Source organism: Miniopterus schreibersii, assembly GCF_964146895.1.
Source record: "Miniopterus schreibersii genome assembly, chromosome: 18".
NCBI lineage: Eukaryota > Metazoa > Chordata > Mammalia > Chiroptera > Miniopteridae > Miniopterus > Miniopterus schreibersii.
The window spans coordinates 3670074-3693180 of record NC_138121.1 but is presented as its reverse complement, the minus strand read 5'-3'; the positions used below and the strand labels follow the sequence as shown (position 1 = coordinate 3693180).

General features: G+C 54.8%; 3 protein-coding genes and 1 long non-coding RNA gene across 7 annotated transcripts in view; 2 read left to right on the top strand and 2 right to left on the bottom strand.

The window, feature by feature from the left end:
- Window positions 1–2194, bottom strand: part of SLC17A7 (solute carrier family 17 member 7) — a 9835-nt gene extending 7641 nt beyond the window's left edge. Inside the window, exon 1 of one of the 2 annotated variants that reach the window (XM_081119623.1) lies at window positions 2001–2194. In XM_081119623.1, coding sequence (XP_080975749.1) covers window positions 2001–2062 — 62 coding nt within the window. In that variant the 5' untranslated portion in view covers window positions 2063–2194. The remainder of the gene's footprint in view (window positions 1–2000) is intronic. The other variant, XM_081119622.1, reaches the window with a different exon arrangement.
- Window positions 1–6041, top strand: part of LOC308548310 — an 8701-nt gene extending 2660 nt beyond the window's left edge. Inside the window, exons 2-3 of the long non-coding RNA XR_013997595.1 lie at window positions 5548–5762; window positions 5890–6041. This is a non-coding gene — a long non-coding RNA (uncharacterized lncRNA). The remainder of the gene's footprint in view (window positions 1–5547; window positions 5763–5889) is intronic.
- Window positions 5516–10518, bottom strand: PIH1D1 (PIH1 domain containing 1). 3 transcript variants are annotated; one of them, XM_081119625.1, is made up of 10 exons: window positions 10381–10518; window positions 9457–9573; window positions 9056–9122; window positions 8518–8697; window positions 7344–7405; window positions 7171–7252; window positions 6589–6718; window positions 6260–6335; window positions 5767–5910; window positions 5516–5636 (listed from the first exon to the last, which is right to left on the bottom strand). In XM_081119625.1, exons 2-10 carry the CDS (start codon window positions 9544–9546, stop codon window positions 5595–5597), a joined length of 873 nt encoding a protein of 290 aa, XP_080975751.1. In that variant the 5' UTR covers window positions 9547–9573; window positions 10381–10518; the 3' UTR covers window positions 5516–5594. The 3 variants fall into 3 exon arrangements, with proteins under 3 accessions (XP_080975751.1, XP_080975752.1, XP_080975750.1); XM_081119626.1 differs by having other exon boundaries at window positions 9457–9563; window positions 10381–10460; XM_081119624.1 differs by lacking the exon at window positions 10381–10518 and having other exon boundaries at window positions 9457–9811.
- ALDH16A1 (aldehyde dehydrogenase 16 family member A1) lies at window positions 10439–23107 on the top strand (the record flags this gene model as incomplete). Its single annotated transcript, XM_081119621.1, has 17 exons — window positions 10439–10528; window positions 14377–14479; window positions 14895–15021; window positions 15574–15752; window positions 15838–15915; window positions 16024–16205; window positions 16298–16450; window positions 16903–17088; window positions 17225–17320; window positions 17520–17656; window positions 17801–17906; window positions 17998–18128; window positions 18478–18645; window positions 18921–19122; window positions 21650–21835; window positions 22161–22283; window positions 22821–23107. The coding sequence occupies 17 exons, from the start codon at window positions 10439–10441 to the stop codon at window positions 22980–22982; spliced, it is 2409 nt and encodes an 802-aa protein (XP_080975747.1). The 3' UTR covers window positions 22983–23107.

Here is a 23107-nt window from a genome sequence, read left to right as displayed (position 1 = left end):
GATCTCTGTCCCTTTACATCCCTTTGTTTCTCTCTTCTCTTCCCATTGTACAACTAAGGAAACTGAGGCTCAGGGAATGACAGTAGCATGTCCAAGGTCACCCACAAGAAGAGTGATGGGGCCTGATCACTTCCTGGCCCCAGCACCGCCCTGCCCGAAGCTTGGCACTCAGAGAGGAGGCCCTTTGACTCCTGTCTCTCCTACATTCCCCTTCCCCTTCCCCCCATGTCCTTGTCCTAAATCACCTAGTTTGTCGTCTGTTTCCTGGTCTGAGGAAGCTCTCCACCCACTCAAGCATCACTCATCTTGAGGAAAATCTGCTGCCCCCACCTCAGGTTGGGGAAGGGCTGACCTAGGTTTGAATGATGACACTTGTGCTCTTCCACCAATTTCTCCACCTTCTCGAATTGTGCCTCAGCTTCGTCTAGAGGACTAAGTGGAATCAGGGTGTTGTGTCCAACACAGAGCATCTCCCCCTGTCTCCACTATCACAGTGAACCCCAAGATTCAGATGCACAAATTCCATGGTGACTGTCCTGGCGGGAGCTCTGAGCCCTGGGGCCTCTGGGGGCCTGGGAGGCAGTAGAGAGGCGAGAGTAAGGCCGAAACAGACCAGACAAGAGAAATCCAGACTAGGTGAGAAGTTGAGAAACAAAGATTGAGGAAGGGGCCTGAGAACACATCCCTCCTGCACCACCACCCCCAGCCTCCCTCCTCAGCAAGGCTCTCTCTGCCTCCTGACTTCTCACTGATGTATTTTGAGAAACTCGTGAAAGAAGGCGAGAAAAGGGGTGGGGAGGGGCTGGGAGATTGGGAAAAGCAGGGGTGAGGTTATCTCAGCTTCCCCACCGCCTCCCCACCACTGAGCCATCTTCCTGCCCCCTCCCTTCTGTCCAGACTTATTTCCATCTCTCTCTCGTGTTACTAGAGGGTAGGGTAACTTTGGAGCTAGGAGGTGATCTGCAGCAAGCAAGGCTAGTGTTAGACTTAGGGAAGGACTTGCATGGCCCAGTGAGATGGACGAAGGGTCAACGAAAGTTGGGGCCAGGGCTGTGGCAACAGGGACGGGGTCTGAGGGAATGGCAGCAGGGACTGATCAGGCTCTCTCCTCCCCGCACTGTGGCCAGATATTTTTAGGCCTCTCCGCAGATGAGTAATTTCTCTGACTTGGAGCCAAGGCTGGGGTTGGGGGTGAAAGACTCAGGGAGGTGTCCAGGCTGCCCTGGGGACACCAGGTCACTGGGGTCATCTCCTTGGCTGGTAGGAAGTCCCTCTCAGCTCTAGCTTACATCCCTGGGAGGCCTAATTTTTGGCCTGGAACTACCTTCTCCCCCGGAGACCCAGGACACCCTGGCTCCTTCCTCCCAGCTTAACTCTCCTCAAGGGCAAGAACCAATGGGCCCCAATCCGCTTTAGCTTCAGATTAAACGCTCTGAGTGATGGAAACTGGGAAAGACAGAGCGATGGAGAGACCCAGAGTAGGGGGGTAAAAACCCAAAGAGAGAGGACAGAGACCCAAAAGAAGAGAGTCAGAGACCCAGAGAGGGGGACAGAGACCCCTAGAGAGAGAGACCCCGATAGAGACGGGGGTTGATACAGGTCTAGTGAGAGCAATGGCCAGACACTCAGAGAGGACAGAGACTCCGAGATAAAGGGGACTAGAGACCCTAAGAGGGACACAGAGGCCCAGAGAAAGGACGCAGAGAGAAGAGGGGTGAACAGAGACTCAGAGTGGGACGGGGTCAGAGCCCCAGAGAGGGGAACATGCAGTCCCAGAGAAAAGGGTAGAGACTGGAGTGGGGTGGGGCGAAGGAAAATGAACGAGATGATGAGCGCGATAGAACCGGGGAGAACGGTGCCGTCGGAGGCAGAGGGAGAAACCTGGACAGATGGGTGGACCCCCCACCCATGCATCTCGTAAGGGTCTGCGCCCAGGTGGGAATGGGCGTCCCCCTTGGGCCCTCGCCCTCTAGCCCGCCCAGGACCCCCGCCGCGCTCACCGGTGCAGCCTCCCGAGGGCGCGACCCGCTAGCTTCCGAAACTCCTCCTTGCGGAACTCCATGGCGGCTGCCCTGCCGCCGGGACCCCCGCCGATCCCCCCGCCCGCGGGCCCGGGCGGCCGCGTCCGGGTTCCCGGGGTCCGCCCCGGCCCGGCCGGCCCCGCAGCTCCGCTCGGGGGGAAGGAGGCTGCGAGTGCCGGCTGCCTGGGGGCTGCAGCTCAACTCAGCGCCGGGGGCGGGGCGGCGGGAGGCCCCGCCCACCGGCCAGACCCCGCCCCTCGCGGTGGACCTGGGTCCTCCCTCCGCGGTCCTCCGACCACGGTCGGGCCCCGCCCTTCCATCCCTAGACCACACCTCTGGGTTCTGAATTCTCTCGTTGCATCGCCCCAATTCCGTCCCTTCCCGGGGTTACTCTCCCTCGCTCCACCCCTGCCCCCGGCTCCTTCTATCCCAGATTTTCCTTTCCCCATCTGAGGTTTGCCCCCCGCCCCACTTCAGTTTCCTCGATTTCATCCCCGCATTTTCGTCCCCTTCAGTCCCTTCTGGCTCTGAGTCACCTTCCGCGTCCCATCCTCTCAGTCTTACCCCTCCTAATTTCTGCGCCCTCCGGTTCCACATCTCGCCCCCCGAATCCCATCCCCATCCGGCGTCGTCATTCCAGGTTCCAACTTTCTCACACAGAAGATTCTTTTCTTATTCAGGAAATTCTTTCCCCTTAATTTCAACCCCCATTTCCATTCACCCATTGTCCCCTCTAGGTCTTCCCCCATCCAGTTTCTCCAGCCCCCCCTTTTAAAAATATATCTTTATTGATTTCAGAGAGAGGAAGAGAGAGAGAGACAATGATGAGAGTCACTGATCGGCTGCCTCCTGCGTGCCCCCAGCCTGGGCATGTGCCCTGGCTGGGACTCGAACCACGATCTCCAGGACCACAGGTCGATGCTCAACCGCTGAGCCACGCCGGCCGGGCCAGTTTCTTCCCCTTTGACTTCCATCCGCTTGTTTCCATCTTTCCTCTTTTGGATTCCACTCCCTTCTGTTTTTTCCCCTTTGGGTGCCCCCCCCCCCAGCTCCTTGACCGCCAATTTTCTTCCTCTCTGAGTTCCATGCCGGACAGTTATCCTGCCTCCAGTTTCGACCCGAATAATTTCGTCCCCATCTTGGGATCTGTCCACTCTCTCAGTTCGTCTCCTCCCCCTGAATTTTGTCCCTTCCCGCGGGGATCTGTCCCCGCCCACTAAATTCTAACTCCACCCCTGAACTCCAGCCCGTTCCTCTGGGGCTGAACCGAGACTTTCCCTCTGTCGGCCCCGCGCATTTCTCCAGACCAGCTCCTCTCCCCGAAGCTGAGTCCGCCTCCGGATCCAGGCCCCAGGAGGGTGCTCCTTTCACCACCGCCTCTCCGCGTCGGGCCGCAAATGCATTCGGGATTAAATTTTCATGATGCGGCACAGGCCCGCCAGGGGGTGGGAGGAGCACCGGCCTGGCGGCGGGCGCCACGGACCGAGTCGCCCGGCTGCCGCTGCCCGCCGCGGCCTCTCGACGGGTCTCTGCTTATGTTTGAGAAACTCCCGGGGAGGAGGGGGCTGGGGCTGGACTTCTGTGTCAGACAGAGGAGGCTGCTGGGGCCGGACTCCTGGGTCTGATGGAGGAGTAGCCCGCAGAGCCGTCCACACGCGCCACCCTGTGGCGGCAGCGTCCTCGGCCTGGGTGCGGAGGCAGCGGCCGCGGCTCTGGGCCAGGTGCGAAGGTGGAGCAGATGGTGAAGAGGAGGGAGTGGGAAGAGCGCCCAGCCGCTGCCAAATCTCATGCCTTCGCCGGAACCATCACCATGGAGACAGAGGAAGGCAGACAGGACCCAGCCCCACACTTTTCGGGACCTAAGAATGAGTTCTTCAGTCCCACGGAGGGTCCCGATGAGAACTACAAGTCCCAGCGGCCGCTGGACCTCACTGTTTGCTCCGGAAAGGTGGCGTGCTCCGAGGGCCTCTGGGAGTTGTAGTTGTGAGACTGCGTTACGCCCTCTAGTGGACTCGGCGCCCAGGTTCGCTTCAGATGCCTATAGACCCTACCTCACTTTTTCCCCTTCTCAGCATCTAGTCCCCAACCCTATCCACCCGATTCAACTCCGTTCCAATAACACTGGACTCCTTGCTGCTCTTCCAGTTTACCACTGAGGCTCCTCCATTTACTTATACACCTAGGACTATGGGAAAAGGAAAAATATTCAAAAAATATTTGAGTTCTGACTAGGTATCAGGCATTGTCATACTGCAGCGGACATAGCCCTGAGGGTAACACTGGGGCCCCAGCGGGTTTGACTCAGTGGTTAAAGTGTCAGCTTGTGGACTGAAGGGTCCTGGGTTTGAGTCCGCACAAGGGCACGAACCTTGGTTGCAGGCTCAATCTCCAACCCTGGTGGGGGTGCATAGGAGGCAACCAATCGATGTGTTTCTCTCACATGGATGTTTCTCTCGTTCTCTCTCCCTTCCACTCTCTGAAAAGAAATACCCTCTGGTGAGGATTTTAAAAAAAGAAAAAGCAGGAAAAAAAAGAGCAACACTAGGTATTGAGGGCCCACAGAGGAGAATTCTAACTCAACCAGGGTAGATCAGAGAAAACTTAGAGATTGAAAAGCTTTTTAGGGAAAGCTCAAAAAAAAAAAAAAGGGATGACTGGACAGGGAGGCAGATGAGGGTGGGGGTGGGGGTATCTAGCCCAGGGGAAACAATACTTGCAGAACTGGGAAGTAAGAAATTGTTTGTTGTGACTATGACATGAAGCAGAACTCCAGGAATGGGCAGCTTATAAGAGGGGCTAGAGATGATGGTGTGGATCAGGTCACCAAGGGGCTCTGGAAATGTCCCGTGAGGGTGAGACAATTAGAAATTTCCTGGGTGTCCTGGAGAGGAGGTACTAAAGAGAGGGAACAGCAGAAACTAAGAAAAGGTTTGAAAATGGTGTAGTCAGGACACTTTTCAGTGTGATTAGACAGTTAGAGGGAGGAAGAGGCATGAAGGCCAGACTGTGCCCTGGCTGGGTGGCTCCGTTAGCTTGAGCATTGTCTTGTGCACCAAAAGGTTGCAGGTTCAATCCCTGGTCAGGGCACATAGGTAGGTTGCGGGTTTGACCCCCAGTCTGGGAACATATGGAAGGCAACCAATCGACGTTCTCTCACATCGATGTTTCTCTCTCTCTCCCTTCCTTTCCCTCTCTCTGAAATCAATAAGCATATCTTTGGATGTGGATTTAAGAAAATGGCCAGACCGCACAGAGCCTGGAGTGAGGGACTTGGACCTTCTGGGGCTGATGGGAGCCAAGGGGTTCTGAAGAGAGGGGCAGAGTCACTCTGGGACCACATGGAAGACTGATGAGGGGAAAGGCTGGAGGCCAGTTGCCAGGGAGAAGATTCAGGGGAAAAGATGAGGCCTGGGCTGCAGCAGTGACCCCTTTGGGACACCAGGGCTACAGTCCAATGTCCTTCCCACTTACCATGTATTCCTAGACAGACAGAACAAAGGGGAAAAATCTTTTATTTCAATTTTAGAGAAGCTACCACCTTCTCCTCACTTGGGAGCACAGGAAGACACTGGGTCAAGAAGGCATGGTCAGAAGGGGCATCGCCACCATCAGTTGCTGAGGAGAGGAAAAGGAGAGGATTCAGGACCTAGCGATCCAGCCCCAGCCCCCTCCTCCCTCAGACCCAGAAGTCCAGGCCCCCCAATGTCTCCGCTTCTCCACACCACCGTCCACCTAACTCAGGTACCTTTCTTTTCCGATGGAAGGCCGCCTTGCTCTCATCAGAGTTGATCCGCAGGGGGATGTAGGCATCCAGATGGTACAGCTGCTGGGGGCCCCCCATCACCAGGCGGTTCTCCCCGATCTCCAGGGACAGCCCGAGAGCTCCATCCTGGGGATCAGTGGAATCAGCTCAACCTTCCCTTCCCGACAACAGGACACAGAATGATAAGATCATTGACCGGAGAGAGAAGACTCAAGTGCTGATACCATATTTAAAGGATCTAACATTTCAGGGTAAAGGTGAGGTATGGTAATTACCGTTCTCCATGCTTGATCACTTACAATGCCCTGGGCATCTTTCAGGAGGCGCTGGAAATGGGTCTGAGGGCCCCTTGGGACAGGAGGCAGCCATGCTCAGAGGGCAGCACTAGCCAGGCTCACACAGGTCCGACAAGCACACATTACTTTCCCTTGAATGCCCAACCTCATTCTCCAGCTCAGGTCCAGGGTACACTCACCAGTTTGGGGAGGTCAATTTCCGCCAAAAGGAGGTCAGGGGCTTCCAGCCAAAGGTTCAGGTGAGGCTTTTCAGGGCTGGAGAGGAATGAGACCCAGAAACTGAGAGAGCCTCCAAGTCTGCTGGGCAGTTCCCTCTGCCTGGCACGTGGTTCCCTTCCTTTCTCCCTCGCTCCTACCAGCCCTGTTGCCTCAGGGTGGTCTTCCCAGTGAGAGTTCAGTTTCTCCCCTCTGGGGGTTCCCAGAGCCCCAGGACACCGCCCCGTTGGAGAGGGAGGGATTGCAAAGAACACTGGGGAGATATGAGAGCGGGAACTCATCGAAAGCCCACCCTTCCTCAGGTCTCAAGGAGTCAGCAGTAAACAGGTTCCCCAGCTCCTGGATCGGAGGACGCTGCTGGGAGCGGATATTTTGCTGGGAGATGGAGCCCATAAACGGCCGGTTCTTCAATATTCGCCACTCTGCGGGGAGGGAGGGCAGGGTCAAAGATCACATGGGTCAGGGCTCCCTTAGCTCCCCGCTCCTCCTCAGGGGTCTAGCGCTGTAAGGGATCCCCGGTAGGGGCGGAGGTGGCAGGGGACCTGACCACACACCCTCTTGCTTCCCTTTCGGAAGCCCGCCCACCTTAACCCCGCCCTTCCCAGGGTATTAGCCAATAAAATATGAGATGCTCCCAACTCGGACGCTCCCACGCTGTCCAGACCCCGCCCCTTACCTGGAATCCCCAGCCAGGTCCCGCCCCACAAACACTAACCCCCCCACACACACACACTCCACCACCCCCCCACACACACACACCCCACACACCCTTGGGGAGCCTCGCCGGCTCCCTGGAAGCCGCAGCCTAGAGACTAATAAAATAGCCCACACTAGCCCCACGTCTCCCATGGGCTGCCCAGGCCCCGCCCCTCACCTGGATTCAGCTGCAGACTGTATTTGTCCTCAAGGCCCTCCCTGGCGATGGTGATCACGAGCTCTCGCAGGAAATCGCTGTTCTAGGAGACAAGGGGAAGCGGGGCTGCAGCAGGGTTCGGGGGTAAAGGGAGAGGCCCCTGCCCAGGCCTCACCCACAGCCACGCCCCCAACCTGCATCCTCCGGTAGAAGTCGCTGTTGACAGCTACGTCGTAGGCGGTACAACCCTGGCCTTCTGTGAGGAGAGAAAGGGGGTGAGGCCCCCAGCCCTCCGGGGCAACCCCACCGCTCAAACACAGGCAAGGAGAAAACAATAAAGGATAGCTGCCACAAGAACCAGAGAGACCCAGGGACGATTAAGAAGTGAACACTCAAGACCCCCACTTGCTAGTCTGGATTCATAACCGCCTCCGGTCTCTTTCCCTCTGGTCCTTTCCCCACTATGTCCCAGAGCTGACCCCTCCTCTCCCCTGCTCACAGCCTTCCCATGGCTCCCTAGCACACCTTAGGCAAAGGTCTGAGTACTTCAGTCTGGTACTGGAGGCCCTGTGTGGTGTGCCCCTCCCACCTGGAGAGAAAAGAAAGCTCACTTCCATAGCGACCTGCTCCCTGTAAATTTCTTCCATCTCTCTCAGTTACTGACCAATCTAGTTCAATCATTCTTTCTGGCCTCTGGAGACCTCTGTCCCCTCTGCCCAGAACCCTCCTCTCTATCTTGGCCTGATGAACTCCAGTTCCTTCTAGTCTTACATCTGACATCTCCTCCTCCAGGAAGCCTTCCTTGACCCTTGGAGTGGGCAAAGAGCCCCCTCCAGTGCAGCAAGAATCACACAATATTGAAATAGAAGGTTCTGGGTTTGATAAGTTTCTACTCCCCAGTGCACCACCCAAAGCTTGGTCCCAGGAGGCTTTAAGGGGCATATGTGAATTGAAAACACATGGATAATACAGAAATACAATAGAGACAGAAATGCAACAGAGATAGAGGTGAGACAGGGCAGAGGGACAGAGACATGGAAGAGGGCGAAGGAGAAAACAAGGATGAGTGAGAGCTGGCCCAGGACTCGAGCCAGAAGATCAGCTAAGGAAGCACCTGCCCAGCCCACCCCCACCCTGGGGTGGGGCAAAGAGAAGTGCCTGCCTGGCCAGGTGGGCAGAACCAGGACTGCCCTATATGGCTGGTGCTGAAGGCCCAGGAGGCTAGGGACATGCCACAGGGAAAAAGGATCTGGTCAGGGGACCCAAATTTCTCGGTCCTGCAGGAGGAGAGTCCTGGGCCCTGGATTCTGGGATCCTACGGAAGAAAGGACGCAGGGGGCCAGTCCTGGGTCCCCTGAGGGCACTGACTTGCATCGAGTTCGGCGTGAGGCTCTCCCAGGCTCATGGGGATGCGAAACCCAGCTTGGTCCTCCTCTAGCATCTGAAGCAGCTCATCCTCGGTCACGTCAGCCGGAGGAGGGATGGAGGGAGAGTGACAGATGTTGATGAAAACCTTCCCTCCGGATGAGTTGGTCTTTATGCAGAAGCCTGGTGGGAATGGGTTGGTCCTGACCATCTCTCTCCACGTGGGTCTTGAGTTCCATCCACCCTCTCCTCAGCTATCCTCCTTTTGATCTGACCCCCTCTGAGTCTCAGTTCTCCACTTTCTGGTCCTGTTCCCCTCCCCACCCCTAGGACCTCTGACTATCCTGGAGTCTGTCTCCCTAGTCACTCCTGTCCCCTCCTCTTTGGATCTCCCTCTGGGTCTCTGTTCACCTCCCCACCTAGGCCTCTAAACCCCCTTATTGTGTGTCTTTCCTCCCTCCTCTGTGTCCCCTGCCCCCAGTCTCTCTCCATCTCTCTCTGGGAATCTCTCTCACTCTCTTTGGGTTTCTGCCTTCCTCACCAGGTTGAGGTTGGATCTGTGTTGATTCTGGTCTGCTTGTCTGGGCTTGCTGGAGCTCCTTGGAGGCCTGTGTGAAGGGAAATGATTTCCAGGCTTGGCGTCTGTGCTATCAGACCCCTCGTTGGTTCCTCGAAAGTTTATTGAGCAATATTTATGGATATGAGCCATGCAGGAAATAAGACATATTATGTCCCTTTTGTCCTTTGAGGAATTCCAAAGAACAACCCCAATCCTACTCCCATTTATCCCAGAGCTTAGCAAACTTGGAGTTAACCAACTACAATTCCCATAGGCCCTGTTGCCTCCATAGTGCATTCTGGGAACTGTAATCCCATCTCTGAAGAAAAAGAAAAAAAGTCCCCCAAATACCCAGGGGCACAGGAGTCCTGGTGAGTCCGCACCTGCAGCAGCAGCTCCTGGAAACGCGCGGTCTCGGCGCCCATTGCCTCTGCTTCGTCTAGCTCCGGCACCAGCAGTTTCAAGTCCGCCATGGCCCTGGGGAAGAGACCTAGGCGTCCCTAGCAACCCCGACGTGGGGGAACCTTTGCTGGGATCTGAACTCTGGGGTCTGCTTCCCGGGCCCTCAACAGATTCCGACACCCACTATTGTATATGAAAATCTAAGAATCTGGCTGGAGGCTACAATTCCACTCAGGTCAGACACCGTCGTCAGATCTGTTGGGAGTCAATTATCTCTAGATGCTCTCTAGGTCCTACGTGCCAAATGTGTAAATAATGGCCACTCTTCCCGCCTCTAACCAGAAATTTGAGCAGGCCACACTTCCGACAACCTGCCCCCGTCCGTTACTGACCAATCAGAATCTACGTATGAGGCCACGCCTTTCACCTGAACCAATCAAAATCAAATTCTGAGGCTGAGCACTCAACGCCACACTTCCGCTCTCGATTAGAATCACACTTCCTCTCCTTCCGGATAACCACGTCGGGCCCCGTGGCGGGACAGTCAAGGCCGGCACGCTATCAATACCTTAATTGCAGTGTCCGTCTTAAAAGACTCCCTGCTGATCTCTGAACTGTTCGATTCTCTAGCAAATGTATTTCGGACAGAAAGCTGCACTTTTGTGAAAAGGGTGGTGGAAAGAAACACCAATACGCCCCCCCCTTCTAAATCTGGAACTCTCCTGTTTGCAAGGCACCCACATATTTTCTGCTCCTGTCTCCCCCTCCCCTTTGAGGACTGCGCATGCTCCAAACTTCCCGCCCCCCCACCCCGTGGGCGGGGTCACCGGGTCCTAAGGTTGGGTTAGGCTCTATCTCCCAAAGCCCGCCCTTTGCGCTCCAGGGGGCGGTCCCGCCCTTCGGACCTCGACGTTCCCTTGGGCAGAGCGCCCAGCAGTCGGTGGAAAGCAGTCTGGACGAGTGATGGCTGCCACGCGCGCAGAGCCCCGCGCCCGAGAGATCTTCGCCACGCTGGAGTACGGACCCGTGCCCGAGAGCCACGCATGCGCACTGGTGAGGACCTGTCGGGCCGGCGCTGCCCCTCCCCCTCCCCCGTCGCCGGGCTGGGTTCCGCGCGGGGACTCCCGTGATCCACCGCGGCAGCTGCGCGACTCCGCCCCTTTCTGCTGCGGTCGTTAGGGCCGCCCCTTGGACCGGCTCCCGGAGGTTGTCCCCGGAGCCTTGGCAATGGCCGCCTCCTGGTCCCTAGCAGTTCTCGTGCTCCGCGGCCCGAGTTCGCGGTGGTGCCTCCCCGGGTCCTCAGGCTCGCCCCACCCCCGAGGGGTGGCAGTGAGTCTTCAGAGCCCCATCAATCTCCCGTGGTCCCCTCACCCCCACCCCTCGGAGCTCAGAATTCCTGTGGGGCGCCCATGATCGTCCACGGAACCCCTGAAGCCCCGTGGACGTCCCAGGATTCCTCAGGGCCCCTTCTGTACTTGGGTGGCTTCTATGATCTCGGGAGCTCTCAGAACTTCAGAATACATCAGGACTTATAATTACCTGCAACCCCTCAGAATGGCCCAAGGGGCCCCCAGGCTCCTCGGCCTCTTAGCGTCCTGCTGCTCTCCCGTGCCCTTCGGTGTTCAGGAATTCCCTAGGGCTCCTGTGATCCCTCGGGGTCTCCCAGAACGTTTTGGGGGTTCCTGTAGATAAGTAAGGTGCCTCAGAATTCCCCCACAGGGCTATGGTCATCTCGCAGGGTCCTCTAGCACCCAAGGGTGAGGAACTTGGGCTTTTCTTGAGGGAGAGGGGAGGAGGCTAGAATAATAGTCCAAGTGGAAGATGAGACCAGAGCCTGCGAAGGCTGCGTGGATGGAAAGGAGGGATGAGGCCCCCATGCAGGAGGAACAGGGTCTGGGGAATTGAGAGGGCAAGGACAATACTTGGGGCCTGGCCCTGCCGGCCTACCCCTCACCCCCATGGTGAACGCTGGAGGAGCAGGGTTTGGGGAAAGGTGCTGAGCTGAGTTATATGTTTAATGTGTGAGGGACCTGGGGACGGGCTTCAAATACCACTTTGAGCCTCAGGTCTGGAGACAGGGAGGCACCAATGTAGGAAGATAATTGAACCGTGGGAGTGACAAGATTATCTAGAAATATGTGTAAACTCAGATAAAAGGAACTGGGATGACATACAGAGAATTCCCACACTTGGAGGTTAGAAGTGGAATATCCTGAAATAGCAGTGTAATGAAAGCTTATATTTATTGGAGGCTTTCGATATGTCACCCTCTGCTCAACACAATGGCGTTGAACCCCCCAGAACCACTGGGGGAAGGGATTACCGTCATTATTTTAGTGATCACGCACAGGCTTGAAGAGGTACGCAATGTGCCCATGGACCACACAGCTTGAAAGAGGAAGCTGAGATTTGAACCTGATCCCTCGGATTCCAGAGCTTGTGGTGCCCCACCTCTCCCCAAGCCAAGGTCTCAACCTTATAGTCTGTTGGCCATACTCAGACAACAAACATGTTTTCTTTGGCCTAAACTTTATTCGAGAAAATGTGAATGGACAACTAATTCCATGTAAACATCCGGGATTCCAGCTTCTCTTGAAACTAAAATCCGAAAATTTGGCAACCTTTGGCTCACGTTTCCTGACAAAAGTCATCTGGATCCATTAGCGACAATTGATCTCATTACACAAGTGGTGGGTTCCCAGTCTCCACCAGGCTCTCATCTCACACTGACCTAGTCTGCCAGGACCATGTGGACATTCTTTTCGGTTTTGTTTTTCTTTGAGGGGAAATTTGCAAAATTCCACAGAGTACTTAATATTATGAACTCTCATGCCCCATCACGCAGCTTCAGCAATGATCAGCATTTGGTCCAGTGTTGTCTCCCTCCGTGTTCTCTTTTTCTGGAGTGATTTAAATCCCAGATGTCATGTTATTTTCCCATAAATATTTCACTCCTCATTTCTAACACATAAGGACTCATTATGTAACAACATAACCACCCTGCCATTTTCACACCTAACGTTAACAGTTATTCTTTAATGTCATCTAATGCCCAGCTCCTGTTTGGATATCCTCAACTGTTTCAAAAATGTCTCTTTCCCTGGGGCGGGGGTTTGAATAGAAACTTCTTTTTTTTTAAATATGTATTTTTTTAAAATATGTCTTCAGAGAGAGGGAGGGGGAGAGAGAGAGACAGAAACATCAGTGATGAGAGAGTCATTGATCGGCTGCCTCCTGCACTCCCCCTGCTGGGGATCGAGCCCGCAACCCCGAGCATGTGCCCTGACCGGGAATCGAACCTCGATCTCCTGGTTCCTAGGTCAATGCTCAACCGTTGAACCACACCGGCCAGGTGAATTAGGAATTTTTGATTGACCATTTGACTTTAAAGAAAAATGAGAAGGACCAATTGGCAGGGGAAGAGAAAAATCAGTAGACAGTGGCATCGGGGGTGCTAAGAGAGTTTGTAGAAGGAAAAAAGGGGCATTGTGTCTTGGATTTAGCAAGGATTTGGGGAAGTCAGGACCAGGGGCAGAAAGAAACGTGAAGCCGACGTGGAGGGTGAGCTGCAATAAAATTAGTAGAAAGTCTTAAGTGCTGCCCTGAATACCTAACACACGTGATTCATTTAATCCCTACCACAGCTTTGTGAGGTGAGGGGACTGTCATTAGCCCCACCTTCCAGATGCCTGCTTAGCAGAGGCCCCGGTATTATAAGATCTGGCGAAGGTTGCACAATGAGTAAATACCAGGGCCAGGATTCAAACCCTGGCCGTGTGGCCCCTCGCTCCAGGGTCCCCACAGGAGGCTGCCCCTCTGCAAAGCCCATGTGCTATGCCTTAGGCTCAGTTAGACTTGTCACAGCAAAATAAACTGCACCATCCAGACTGTCTTTGAGGGGGTCCATGTCCCTCCCCAAGTGATGGCAGCTGAGATGGGAGGGAAGGCAGGAGCCACCTGGTTTAGAAGTCACACAGTCTCATGGGCATTGGTTCCAGGGCCCTGGCAAGGGTCACAGGTGTGCAAACAAAAACTTGTACATTTCTACCAGCATGATTCACAATAGCCAAAGAGCAGAAAGGACCCAAATACTCATCAACTGATGAATGGATAAACAAAATGTGGTCTGTGCAGATAATGAGGATCATACAGCCATCAAAAGAAATGAAGTGTCCATAACAGGCTACGGCATGGATGGACCTCGAAAACACCATGCCAAGAATAAGAAAAAGAAAAGAAAACTCTGTGCCAAGTGAAAGAAGCCAGCCATGTATTGTAGGGTTCCATTTACGTGAAATTCCCACAGCAGGCAAATCCAGGAGACAGCAGATTATTAGTTACCAGGTGTTGGGCGCAATGGGGAAGGGAGAGTGACTGCTTAATGGCTACGGGGTTATCTGTTGGGGTTGATGAAATGTTCTGGAATTAGATAAAAGTGATGGTTGCACAACATTGTGAATGTACTAAATGCCACTGAATGTACACTTTAAAATGGTGGATTTATATTGTGTGTGTGTGTTTGGTTTTTTTTTTCAATGTCTTTATTGATTTCAGAGAGGAAGGAAGAGGGAGAGAGAGAAACATCAATGATGAGTGAGTCATTGATCGGCTGCCTCCTGCATGCCCCCTACTGGGGATCGAGCCCGAAACCCAGGCATGTGCCCTGACCAGGAATTGAACCTCGATCTCCTGGATCATAGGTTGATGCTCAACAGCTAAGCCATGCTGGCCGGGCATGTTATGTGTTTCTTATGTTTATGTGTATTTTCCACCTACACAGGAAAAGAATTAGTTGATGAGGTGAAGGGAGGCAGGTGTCCCCCTCCCAGAGGACACTGGGTAGAGATTGAGCTCCTCCACCTGCCTCCCAGACTCCTTTCCAAATTCTCCCCCTCCCTCAGGCCTGGCTGGACACCCAGGACCGGTGCTTGGGTCACTATGTGAATGGAAAGTGGTTAAAGCCTGAAAACAGGAATTCAGTGCCTTGCCAGGATCCCATCACAGGTAGGAGGTGCCCCCAGTCATTAGGGGAGGGAGAGGCATCCATGCCCCCAGCCATACCCACCAAAGACACCCCATTCTCTCTGTTCGGGTGGGGCCCTGAGGGCAGGGAGCAGCTGATGCAGGGAGGAGGCTGAGCTCTGGTTCCTCCTGATACTAATTATTCTAATTTGGTCCCAAGTCCCTGTGGATACTGTTCTAAGTCACTATCTACCAAAATCCCTTCCTTGCCTGTGGGAGGCAGTTGGAGCAATGACCAATAGATTTATTCCCATTTGTCAGATGATAAACCTGAGACCCTCAGAAGGGTTGGGGACCAGCTTTACTGCCGGATCCCAGTTTCTGAAAATCTCAGCCCCCTCAGTTCTGACAGCCTCTCCCCTCTTTGGTCTGGGTTCCCCCCCATTTGTCCCCCAAGGAGAGAACTTGGCCAGTTGCCTCCAGGCACAGGCTGAGGATGTGGCCGCAGCCGCAGAGGCAGCCAGGACCACGTTGGAGAGCTGGAGCGGACTCCCCGGAGCCTCTCGGGCCAAGCACCTGACCAGGTGATGCAGCTGAGGTCACCCCTGGGAGGGGGGAAGGACTTGAGAATAAAGACTAGTTCTCCACATCCCACTGATTTCATTGACCACTAAGGCTCATATTCCCAGCATGCCTTGGGGCCTTTAGTGGCTTTGACATCCATTTCCCACTATTCACTGGAACTAGTAAAAACAAAGCCTTTTTTCCCCAAAATATCCTTGGGGCTCATCGGGGCTCCATTTCTCAGCAGCTCAGTGGGGCTGGTGGAGCCTCTCAAAGCCCATTTTCCAGCACACTCCTGGGGCAGCTAGAGACAAAGATTCCATTTCCCAAAAATGTAATTGAGATTAGAGTTAAGCCCCAGCACCCCTGGGGGTACCGGTGGGCAAGCCTCAGGCTTTGTTTCCCGGACTTCATTTCCCATAAATCTCTAGTGTCCTCCACCCCTGGTAAGCGGTGGGGATGTCCCAGCGGTTCATGGGGATTAGGGTAGTCCAGGTATATGGGGTGTGTTCCAAGGCCGTGGTAGGCCGAGGGACACTGGGGAATGACCGTCCCCCTTGCTTTCTCCACAGGCTGGCCAAGATGATCCAGAAGCACCAGCGGCTGCTGTGGACCCTGGAGTCCCTGGCTACTGGACGGGCTGTCCGAGAGGTCCGCGACCGGGATGTCCCGCTGGCCCAGCAGCTGCTCCAGTACCATGCAGTTCAGGCCCACGCCCAGGAGGAGGCGCTGGCAGGCTGGGAGCCCATGGGTGAGAAGCAGAAGTCCTGGCCCCCAGCACCGCCCTGGTCAGGACCCAGCAGTGCCTGTCCCAGCCGCCGCGTTTGTTCTTGCAGGAGTAATTGGCCTCATCTTGCCACCCACGTTTTCCTTCCTTGAGATGATGTGGAGGATTTGCCCTGCCCTGGCTGTGGGTAAATGAGGGGCTGGGTCTGAAGCAGGAGGAGCTGGGGGCCTAGACTCCTGGGTCTGGGGGAAGAGGGGCTGGCCTCCAGGGTCCTTGAGCCGCCCACCTTCCCCAGGCTGCACTGTGGTGGCCCTCGTGCCCCCTGCTTCCCCGACGCCCCTCCTGCTGGCCCAGCTGGCGGGGGAACTAGGACCGTTCCCAGGGATCCTCAACGTGATCAGTGGCCCTGCCTCCCTGGGACCTGTCCTGGCCTCCCAGCCTGGAGTCCAGAAGTTGACCTTCTGTGGAGCCATCGAGGTATCTTCAGGGCTAGGGGGGTGACAGGACAGGGCTGGGGGGCCATGAGGCTTTTCCCCATCTGAACCCTGCGGTGTCGGGGGGTCCCTCAGGAAGGACGAGCCCTTCGGCGGACCCTGGCGGGCATGGGTCCTGAGCTGGGCCTGGCACTGGGGACCGAGTCCCTGCTGCTGCTGACAGACTCCGCGGATGTGGACTCAGCCATAGAGGGCATCGTGGATGCAGCCTGGTCCGACCGCAGCCCTGTAAGACCCGTCCGCTGGTGTCCCCTGATGTCCTGGGGGCCTAGCATGTCTGTCTCCAGACCTTGGGGCCCCACGTGTCTGTTCATTTTAATTTTCCATTCTTGGTGTCCCAAAGTCATCTTTACACCGTCGTGTGTGTGGGACCCCTCATCTCCTCCGATTCCCAAATCTCCGCACCTGGCTCTCCTGGTCGTTCAGGGGCAGGGCCTGTCTCGCTCTGAGTGTACATGTCCCTGGTTTTCTCCTGCCTTTACTCTGAGTCACCAACTTTCTGGAACTCCACCTCCTGCCTGGGGTCCAGGGCCTTGGAGAGTAGCCAGGGTCCTTGGCCACTTCTCCCTGATCCTCCCTTGATCTCTGCATGTGTGTCCCCCAGTCTCAGCCCTCTGTGGGGACCTGTCCACCCACATAAGCCCTGAGTTTGCCCACCCTGACACCCCTTTTCCTAATAGGGGGGCCTCAGGCTTCTCATCCAGGAGTCCGTGTGGGATGAGACGATGAGGCGGCTCCAGGCGCGGATGGCTCGGCTTCGGGGTGGCCGAGGGCTGGACGGGGCCGTGGACATGGGGGCCCGAGGGGCTGCTGCATGTGACCTGGCCCAGCGCTATGTGCGAGAGGCCCAGAGCCAGGGTGCACAGGTGAGCCGGGGGTGCAGGCTCCACGGTGCGGGGGGAGGAGGGACCTGGGTCTGAGGGAGGAGGTGCTGGGGGCCTGGGCTTCTGGGTTCCTGGGAGGAGACACCTGGGAGTGGACTTCTAGATCTCTTTCTCCCAGGTGTTTCAGGCTGGTGATGTGCCCTTAGACAGCCCCTTCTTCTCCCCAACCTTGGTCTCTGACCTGCCCTCAGCCTCCCCGTGTGCCCAGGCAGAGGTGAGTTCCTTAGGGTCCCCGAGATCCTGTTCCATTCATCCATCTGCATGTAGACATGGGCTACAGTAGAGGCCCCTGGGTGACCACTGGACCTGGGGCTGGGGCTGCTGACTGCTGGACGCTGGCCCCCTAATGGGGGGCGGGGGTATTGGAAAGAGGGGCTGGTCAGGCTGCTCGAACTCACTCATCCCCCTTCCAGGTGCCATGGCCGTTGGTTGTGGCCTCCCCATTTCGCACAATCAAGGAGGCACTGGCCATGGCCAACGGGACTCCCCGAGGAGGCAGTGCCAGTGTGTGGAGCGAGAGGCTGGGGCAGGCCCTGGAGCTGGGCTACGGGTCAGTGGGCATCCACTGGGGCACAGAAAGCACCCAAGCTTCTGTCTTCATGTCTCCATCTCTCCCTGGGTCTCTCGCCCCAGTCACTCTGACTCTACCCCCACAGCTTCCTGCTGTGCTCTCTGACATCCTGTCTCCCCCTAGGCTCCGGGTGGGCACAGTCTGGATCAATGCCCACGGCCTCAGAGACCCTGCGGTGCCTACGGGTGGCTGCAAGGAGAGTGGGTCGTCCTGGCACGGGGGCCTAGATGTGAGTGCGCCCCCTCCCGCCTGCCGCCGTCACCACTCCTTTGGCAGCCTTGGGTCCACCTTGTATCCTCTTGACACTGTCCTTCTTACAGGGTCTGTATGGGTATCTGCGACCCTCCGGGACCCCTGCCCGACTGCCCTACCTTTCTGAGAATCTCAACTATGACACCTTTGGCCTTGCTGTCCCCTCAACCCTACCGGCTGGGCCTGAAACAGGTCCCAGGTGAGCTATTTGTTCCAGGGCCCACAACTCCCAGAATCCTGAGGGTGTGGAAGGGGCAAAGGGAAGCTGTGGCAGGCTCCCCATGGATGGAAGGGGGGCTTGTTAGAGCCATGGAGTGGTCCCCGAGTCCTGCTGAGAATTGCATTCTGGGTCTTATGGCCTCATACCCACCATCCAGACCTCAGTTCTGCTAAATAAAGGTCTGTGATCTCCCAGAGTCTTTTGGGGCCAAGAATTTGGGGTCACCCAGAGGCTCATGGGAGCTGGAATGGTCCATCCAGTGGGGTAGTCATGGGTTCTGAGCAGACCTTGACTCCAGGACCCACCCTCTCTCCTCACTCTAATCCAGCCCAGCACCCCCCTATGGGCTCTTTGTGGGGGGCCGTTTCCAGGCTCCTGGGGCCCGAAGCTCCAGGCCTATCCAGGACTCGCAGGGCAATCTCCATGGCTATGTGGCCGAGGGCGGAGCCAAGGATATCCGAGGTGCCGTGGAGGCCGCTCACCAGGCTGCTCCTGGGTAAACGGGGTCACGCAGGAAAACCCAGGGGGTGTGAGGCCCCAGAGAGGGTAGCCTGGGACCCCCAAGGGCTGATGGGCTATGGGGTCTGGACTTCGAGGGCTGGGAGTCTGAGCTCCCACAGCTGGCAGATTGGGGCCTGGCCCCTCCCTCTCCTCCTCGGGCAAGTGAGCTGTGGGGCCTGCACCCCCAGGGTAAGGGCTGTGGACAGAGGAGCACCTGGGAAGAGCCAGGACCAGGATACCAGCCCCCATTGCGCACTGTCCGCCCAACAGCTGGCTGGGCCAGTCCCCGGCCGCCCGGGCAGCCCTGCTGTGGGCGCTGGCAGCTGCTCTGGAGCGCCGGGAGCCCGCCCTGGCCTTGAGGTTGGAGAGACACGGAGTGGAGCCCAAGGCGGCCAAGGCGGAGGTGGAGCTGAGCGTGAGGCGGCTTCGGGCGTGGGGGGCCCGTGCCCAGGCCCAGAGCCACAGCCTGCAGGTGAGAGGAGCCCGTGGGAGGCGGGCAGGGTGGGCAGTGGGCAGTGGGTCAGAGCAAAGGCTCTGGAACGAGCCAGACCCAGGGCCCAAGTAGTGATCACCAGCAAGTAACCTCGCCTCCTGGACTTCGGCTTCCTCATCCGTGTAATGGCGTAGGCCCACCTCAGATTAGTGTTTCAAACTGTTAGGGACCCGTTCCTGGGCCATAAAAGCAATTCAGTGGGCTGTAGCCATGATTTTCTTTTTTATTTGACAGCTTTTATTATTTTATTTTATTTTTATTGACTCTATTGAGGTGACACTGGTTAACAAAATTACACAGGTTTCATCAAATGCTTTTTCTGCATCTTTTGATGTCATCATGGGATTTTTCTCCTTCGCTTTGTTTACTTGATGTGTTACATTAACTGATTTGCAGATATTGAACCTGCGTTGTACCCCAGGAATAAATTCCACTTGATCATGGTGTATGATCTTTTTAATGTATTGCCGGATGCAGTTTGTTAATATTTTGTTGAGGATTTTTGCATATGTGTTCCTCAGGGATATTGGTCTATAGTTTTATCTCTCGCACACGCGCTTTTATTTTTTTTTGGTAACGTCTTTGTCAGGTTTTGAAATCAGAATAATGAGTTTGGGAGCCTTCCCTCCTCTTGAATTTTTTGGAATAGTTTGAAAAGGATAGGTGTTAATTCTTCTTTGTTTCGTAAAATTTACCTGTGAAGCCATTTGGTCCAGAACTTTTTGGGGGGAGTTTTTTGATTACTGAATCAACATCGTTGGTTGTAATCAATCTGTTCAGATTTTTTGTTTCTTCTTGATTCAGTCTTGGAATATGGTGTATTTCTAGGGATTTATTCATTTCTTCCAGATTGTCCAACTTGTTGGCATATAATTGTTTGTAGTAGTTTGTTATAATCTTTTGTATTTCTGTGGTGTGAGTTATTACTTCCCCTCTTTCATTTCTGGTATTATTTATTTGGGTCCTCTCTCTTTTTTTCTTGATGAGTCTGGTTGAAGTTTTATCATCTTGTTTATGTTTCAAAGAACAAGCTCTTAGTTTCATTTATCTTTTGTGGGCTCTTTAGACTCTATTTTGTTTATTTCTGCTCTGTTCTTTATTATTTCCTTCCTCCTACTCACTTGGGGCTTTGTTTTTTGCTCTTTTCCTAGTTCCTTTAGGTGGAAGGTTAGATTGTTTATTTGAGATTTTTCTTCTTTCTTCAGGTAGGCCTGTATTGCTATGAATTCCCCTCTTAACACTGCTTTCACTGTGTTATGGATTTGGGGTTGTTGTGTTTTCATTTTCATTTGTCTCAAGTTATCTTTTGATTTCTTCCTTGATCTCATTTTTAACCCATTCATTGTTTTTGGTTTGCTTGATTTTTTAAAAATATGTTTTTATTGATTTTAGGAGAGAGAAAGGAAGAGGGAGAGAGAGAGAAACATCTATGAGAACCACTGATCGGCTGCCTCCTGTACGCTCCCCCCTATTGGTGATCAAGCCCGCAACGTGGGCATGTGGCCTGACTGGGAAATGAACCCGCAATCTTTTGGTGCATGGGACAACACCCAACCAACTGAGCCACACCATCCAGGGCAAGGTTTTTGTTTTCTGTTTTTTATTTTTTATTTTTTACTTTTTTAGAGAGGGAGGGAGAGAGAGAGAGAAATATCACCTTGTTCCACTTATTTATGTATTGGTTGATTCTTGTATGTGCCCTAACCAGCTATGGAACTTGCAACCTTGGCGTATCAGGACGATACTCTGACCAACAGAGCTACTCGGCCAGGGCTAATTTCTAGATTTTAACCCAAGAGAAGTGAAAACATATATCCACACAAAGACTTACACACAAATGTTTATAGCAGCATTATTCATAGTAGCCGAAAACTCAAAGCAACCCAGATGTCCCTCAATAGGTTGATAGATAAACAAAATATGGTGCATCCTTACAATGGACTCTTACTTGGCAGTCAGAGGGAGTGAACGTGCCACAGCATGGGTGAACCTCCACATGACTATGCTGAGTGAAAGAAACCACATTAAAAAAGAGTATAGAGCCCTTGCTGGTGTCGCTCAGTGGTTAGCGCATCAGCTCTCGCACCAAAGGGTTGTGGGTTTGATTTCTGGTCACGGGCACATAGCTGGGTTGCAGGTTCGATCCCTGACCCCGGTCGGGGCACATGCGGGAAGCAACCAATTGATGTGTCTCTCTCACATTGATGTTTCTCTCTCTCTGTCTCTCTCCCTCCCTTCCATTTTCTTTAAAAAATCAATGGAAAAAATATCCTCCAGTGAGAATTAAAAACAAAACAAAACAGGTGACACAGCTGATGACTGATAGAGCTGGGACTTGAGCCCAGGCCATCTAGCTCTGAACCATCACTGGGTTATATTATTATTGGAGTTGTTACGGAGAAGCAGATATGGGGATGTGAGGAGGGAAGGGTCGGGTGAGGGCGGTGGCCGTGGGAGTGTGGTCAGGTACCCCTGCCCACCTTTGACCTCGCGTCTGTTCCTGCAGGTAGCTGAGCTGAGAGGCCCTGTGCTCCGACTTCGGGAGCCGCTGGGGGTCCTGGCTATTGTGTGCCCAGACGGGTGGCCCCTGCTCGCCTTTGTGTCCCTGCTGGCCCCTGCCTTGGTCCATGGCAACACCGTGGTCTTGGTGCCTAGCGGGACCTGTCCCATCCTTGCCTTGGAGGTCTGCCAGGTACAGTCGCCTGCCTGCTGCTGCTCCCAGCAGCCCCTGGGGCATCAGACAGATGAAAGGTATCCCAAGGCCTGCAGGAGTTTGGCTGTCACCCTCACCCCTTGGTAACCGTGGTAACCCCAATCCAGGAACCCAAGCCTTCACTCCTCTAGATCCAGTGACCATGTTCTTCAGACCACAAGCCTTCACCAGTCGCGACCCCAGCCCCGTTCCTTCTGGGAGCCCCATGCTACTCCCCCAGATGCTCACTCTCCTCCCCACTGCCCTCGGCGTCTCAGACTCCTTCCCTCCCAACCCTGGGTGGCCCACTCTCTCCATTCCCTAGGATATGGACGCCTTGTTGCCAGTAGGCCTGGTGAACGTGGTGACAGGAGACCGGGACCACCTGACCCGCTGCCTGGCCTTGCACCAGGATGTCCAGGCCCTGTGGTACTTCGGATCTGCCCAGGTACCGTGCCACCTTCTGTGTCTGAAACTTCACAATAGGCTCTTCCTTTTCTGGGAACATGGCTCTGCCCCCTTAAAACTCCTATTACCAAGGGGGAGAAACTCCTTGGCAACCAGGTTCTGAGGGGGGCCTGCCCCTGTAGAGCCCTGGTTGCTAAGAAAGAATGTGCTTAGCAACAGGGGCCTGAGAGCTTGCCCAGCCCGAAGACCTAATCCTATTGGACAGCCCATTGCTAAGGACCGTCCCCTAGCAACAGAGTTAGAAGCCCATAGTTTACCCTCTTTAAATCTGATGGAAACTCCTTGTCAACGAAAACCTCAGGCCCCAAATGAACGTGGGCTGCCGCCGGGGAGGAAGTTCCCTCACCACAAAGGTCAACCCCGTTTCCCCAGCATCTGCAAGGCTTGCTTGCCAGGAGCTGAGCTTATAGCAACAGGGCCTAGGTCAGGCCATCAGGCCCCTCCAGTACATTGCCAAGGAAGCAGCTGCTTATCAAACAAGCTGGAGGAAACCCTGACCCCCCCGTCTCTGTGCCAGGGCTCCCAGTTTGTGGAATGGGCCTCAGCAGGAAACCTGAAGCCTGTGTGGGTGAACAGGGGCTTCCCACGGGCCTGGGATCAAGAGGCTGAAGGGGCAGGCTCAGAGCTAGAGCTTCGGGCAGCACGGACCAAGGCCCTGTGGCTGCCCATGGGCGACTGACACCTGAGTGCCACCCACTCCATCTTGGACGAAGAAGAGTTGGACCCCCCAACAGACTCCAAATGCCTGGAACATTTTTCTTACTTTGATTTTCGTGCCCTCAAATAAATTCTGAGTGACCTTGA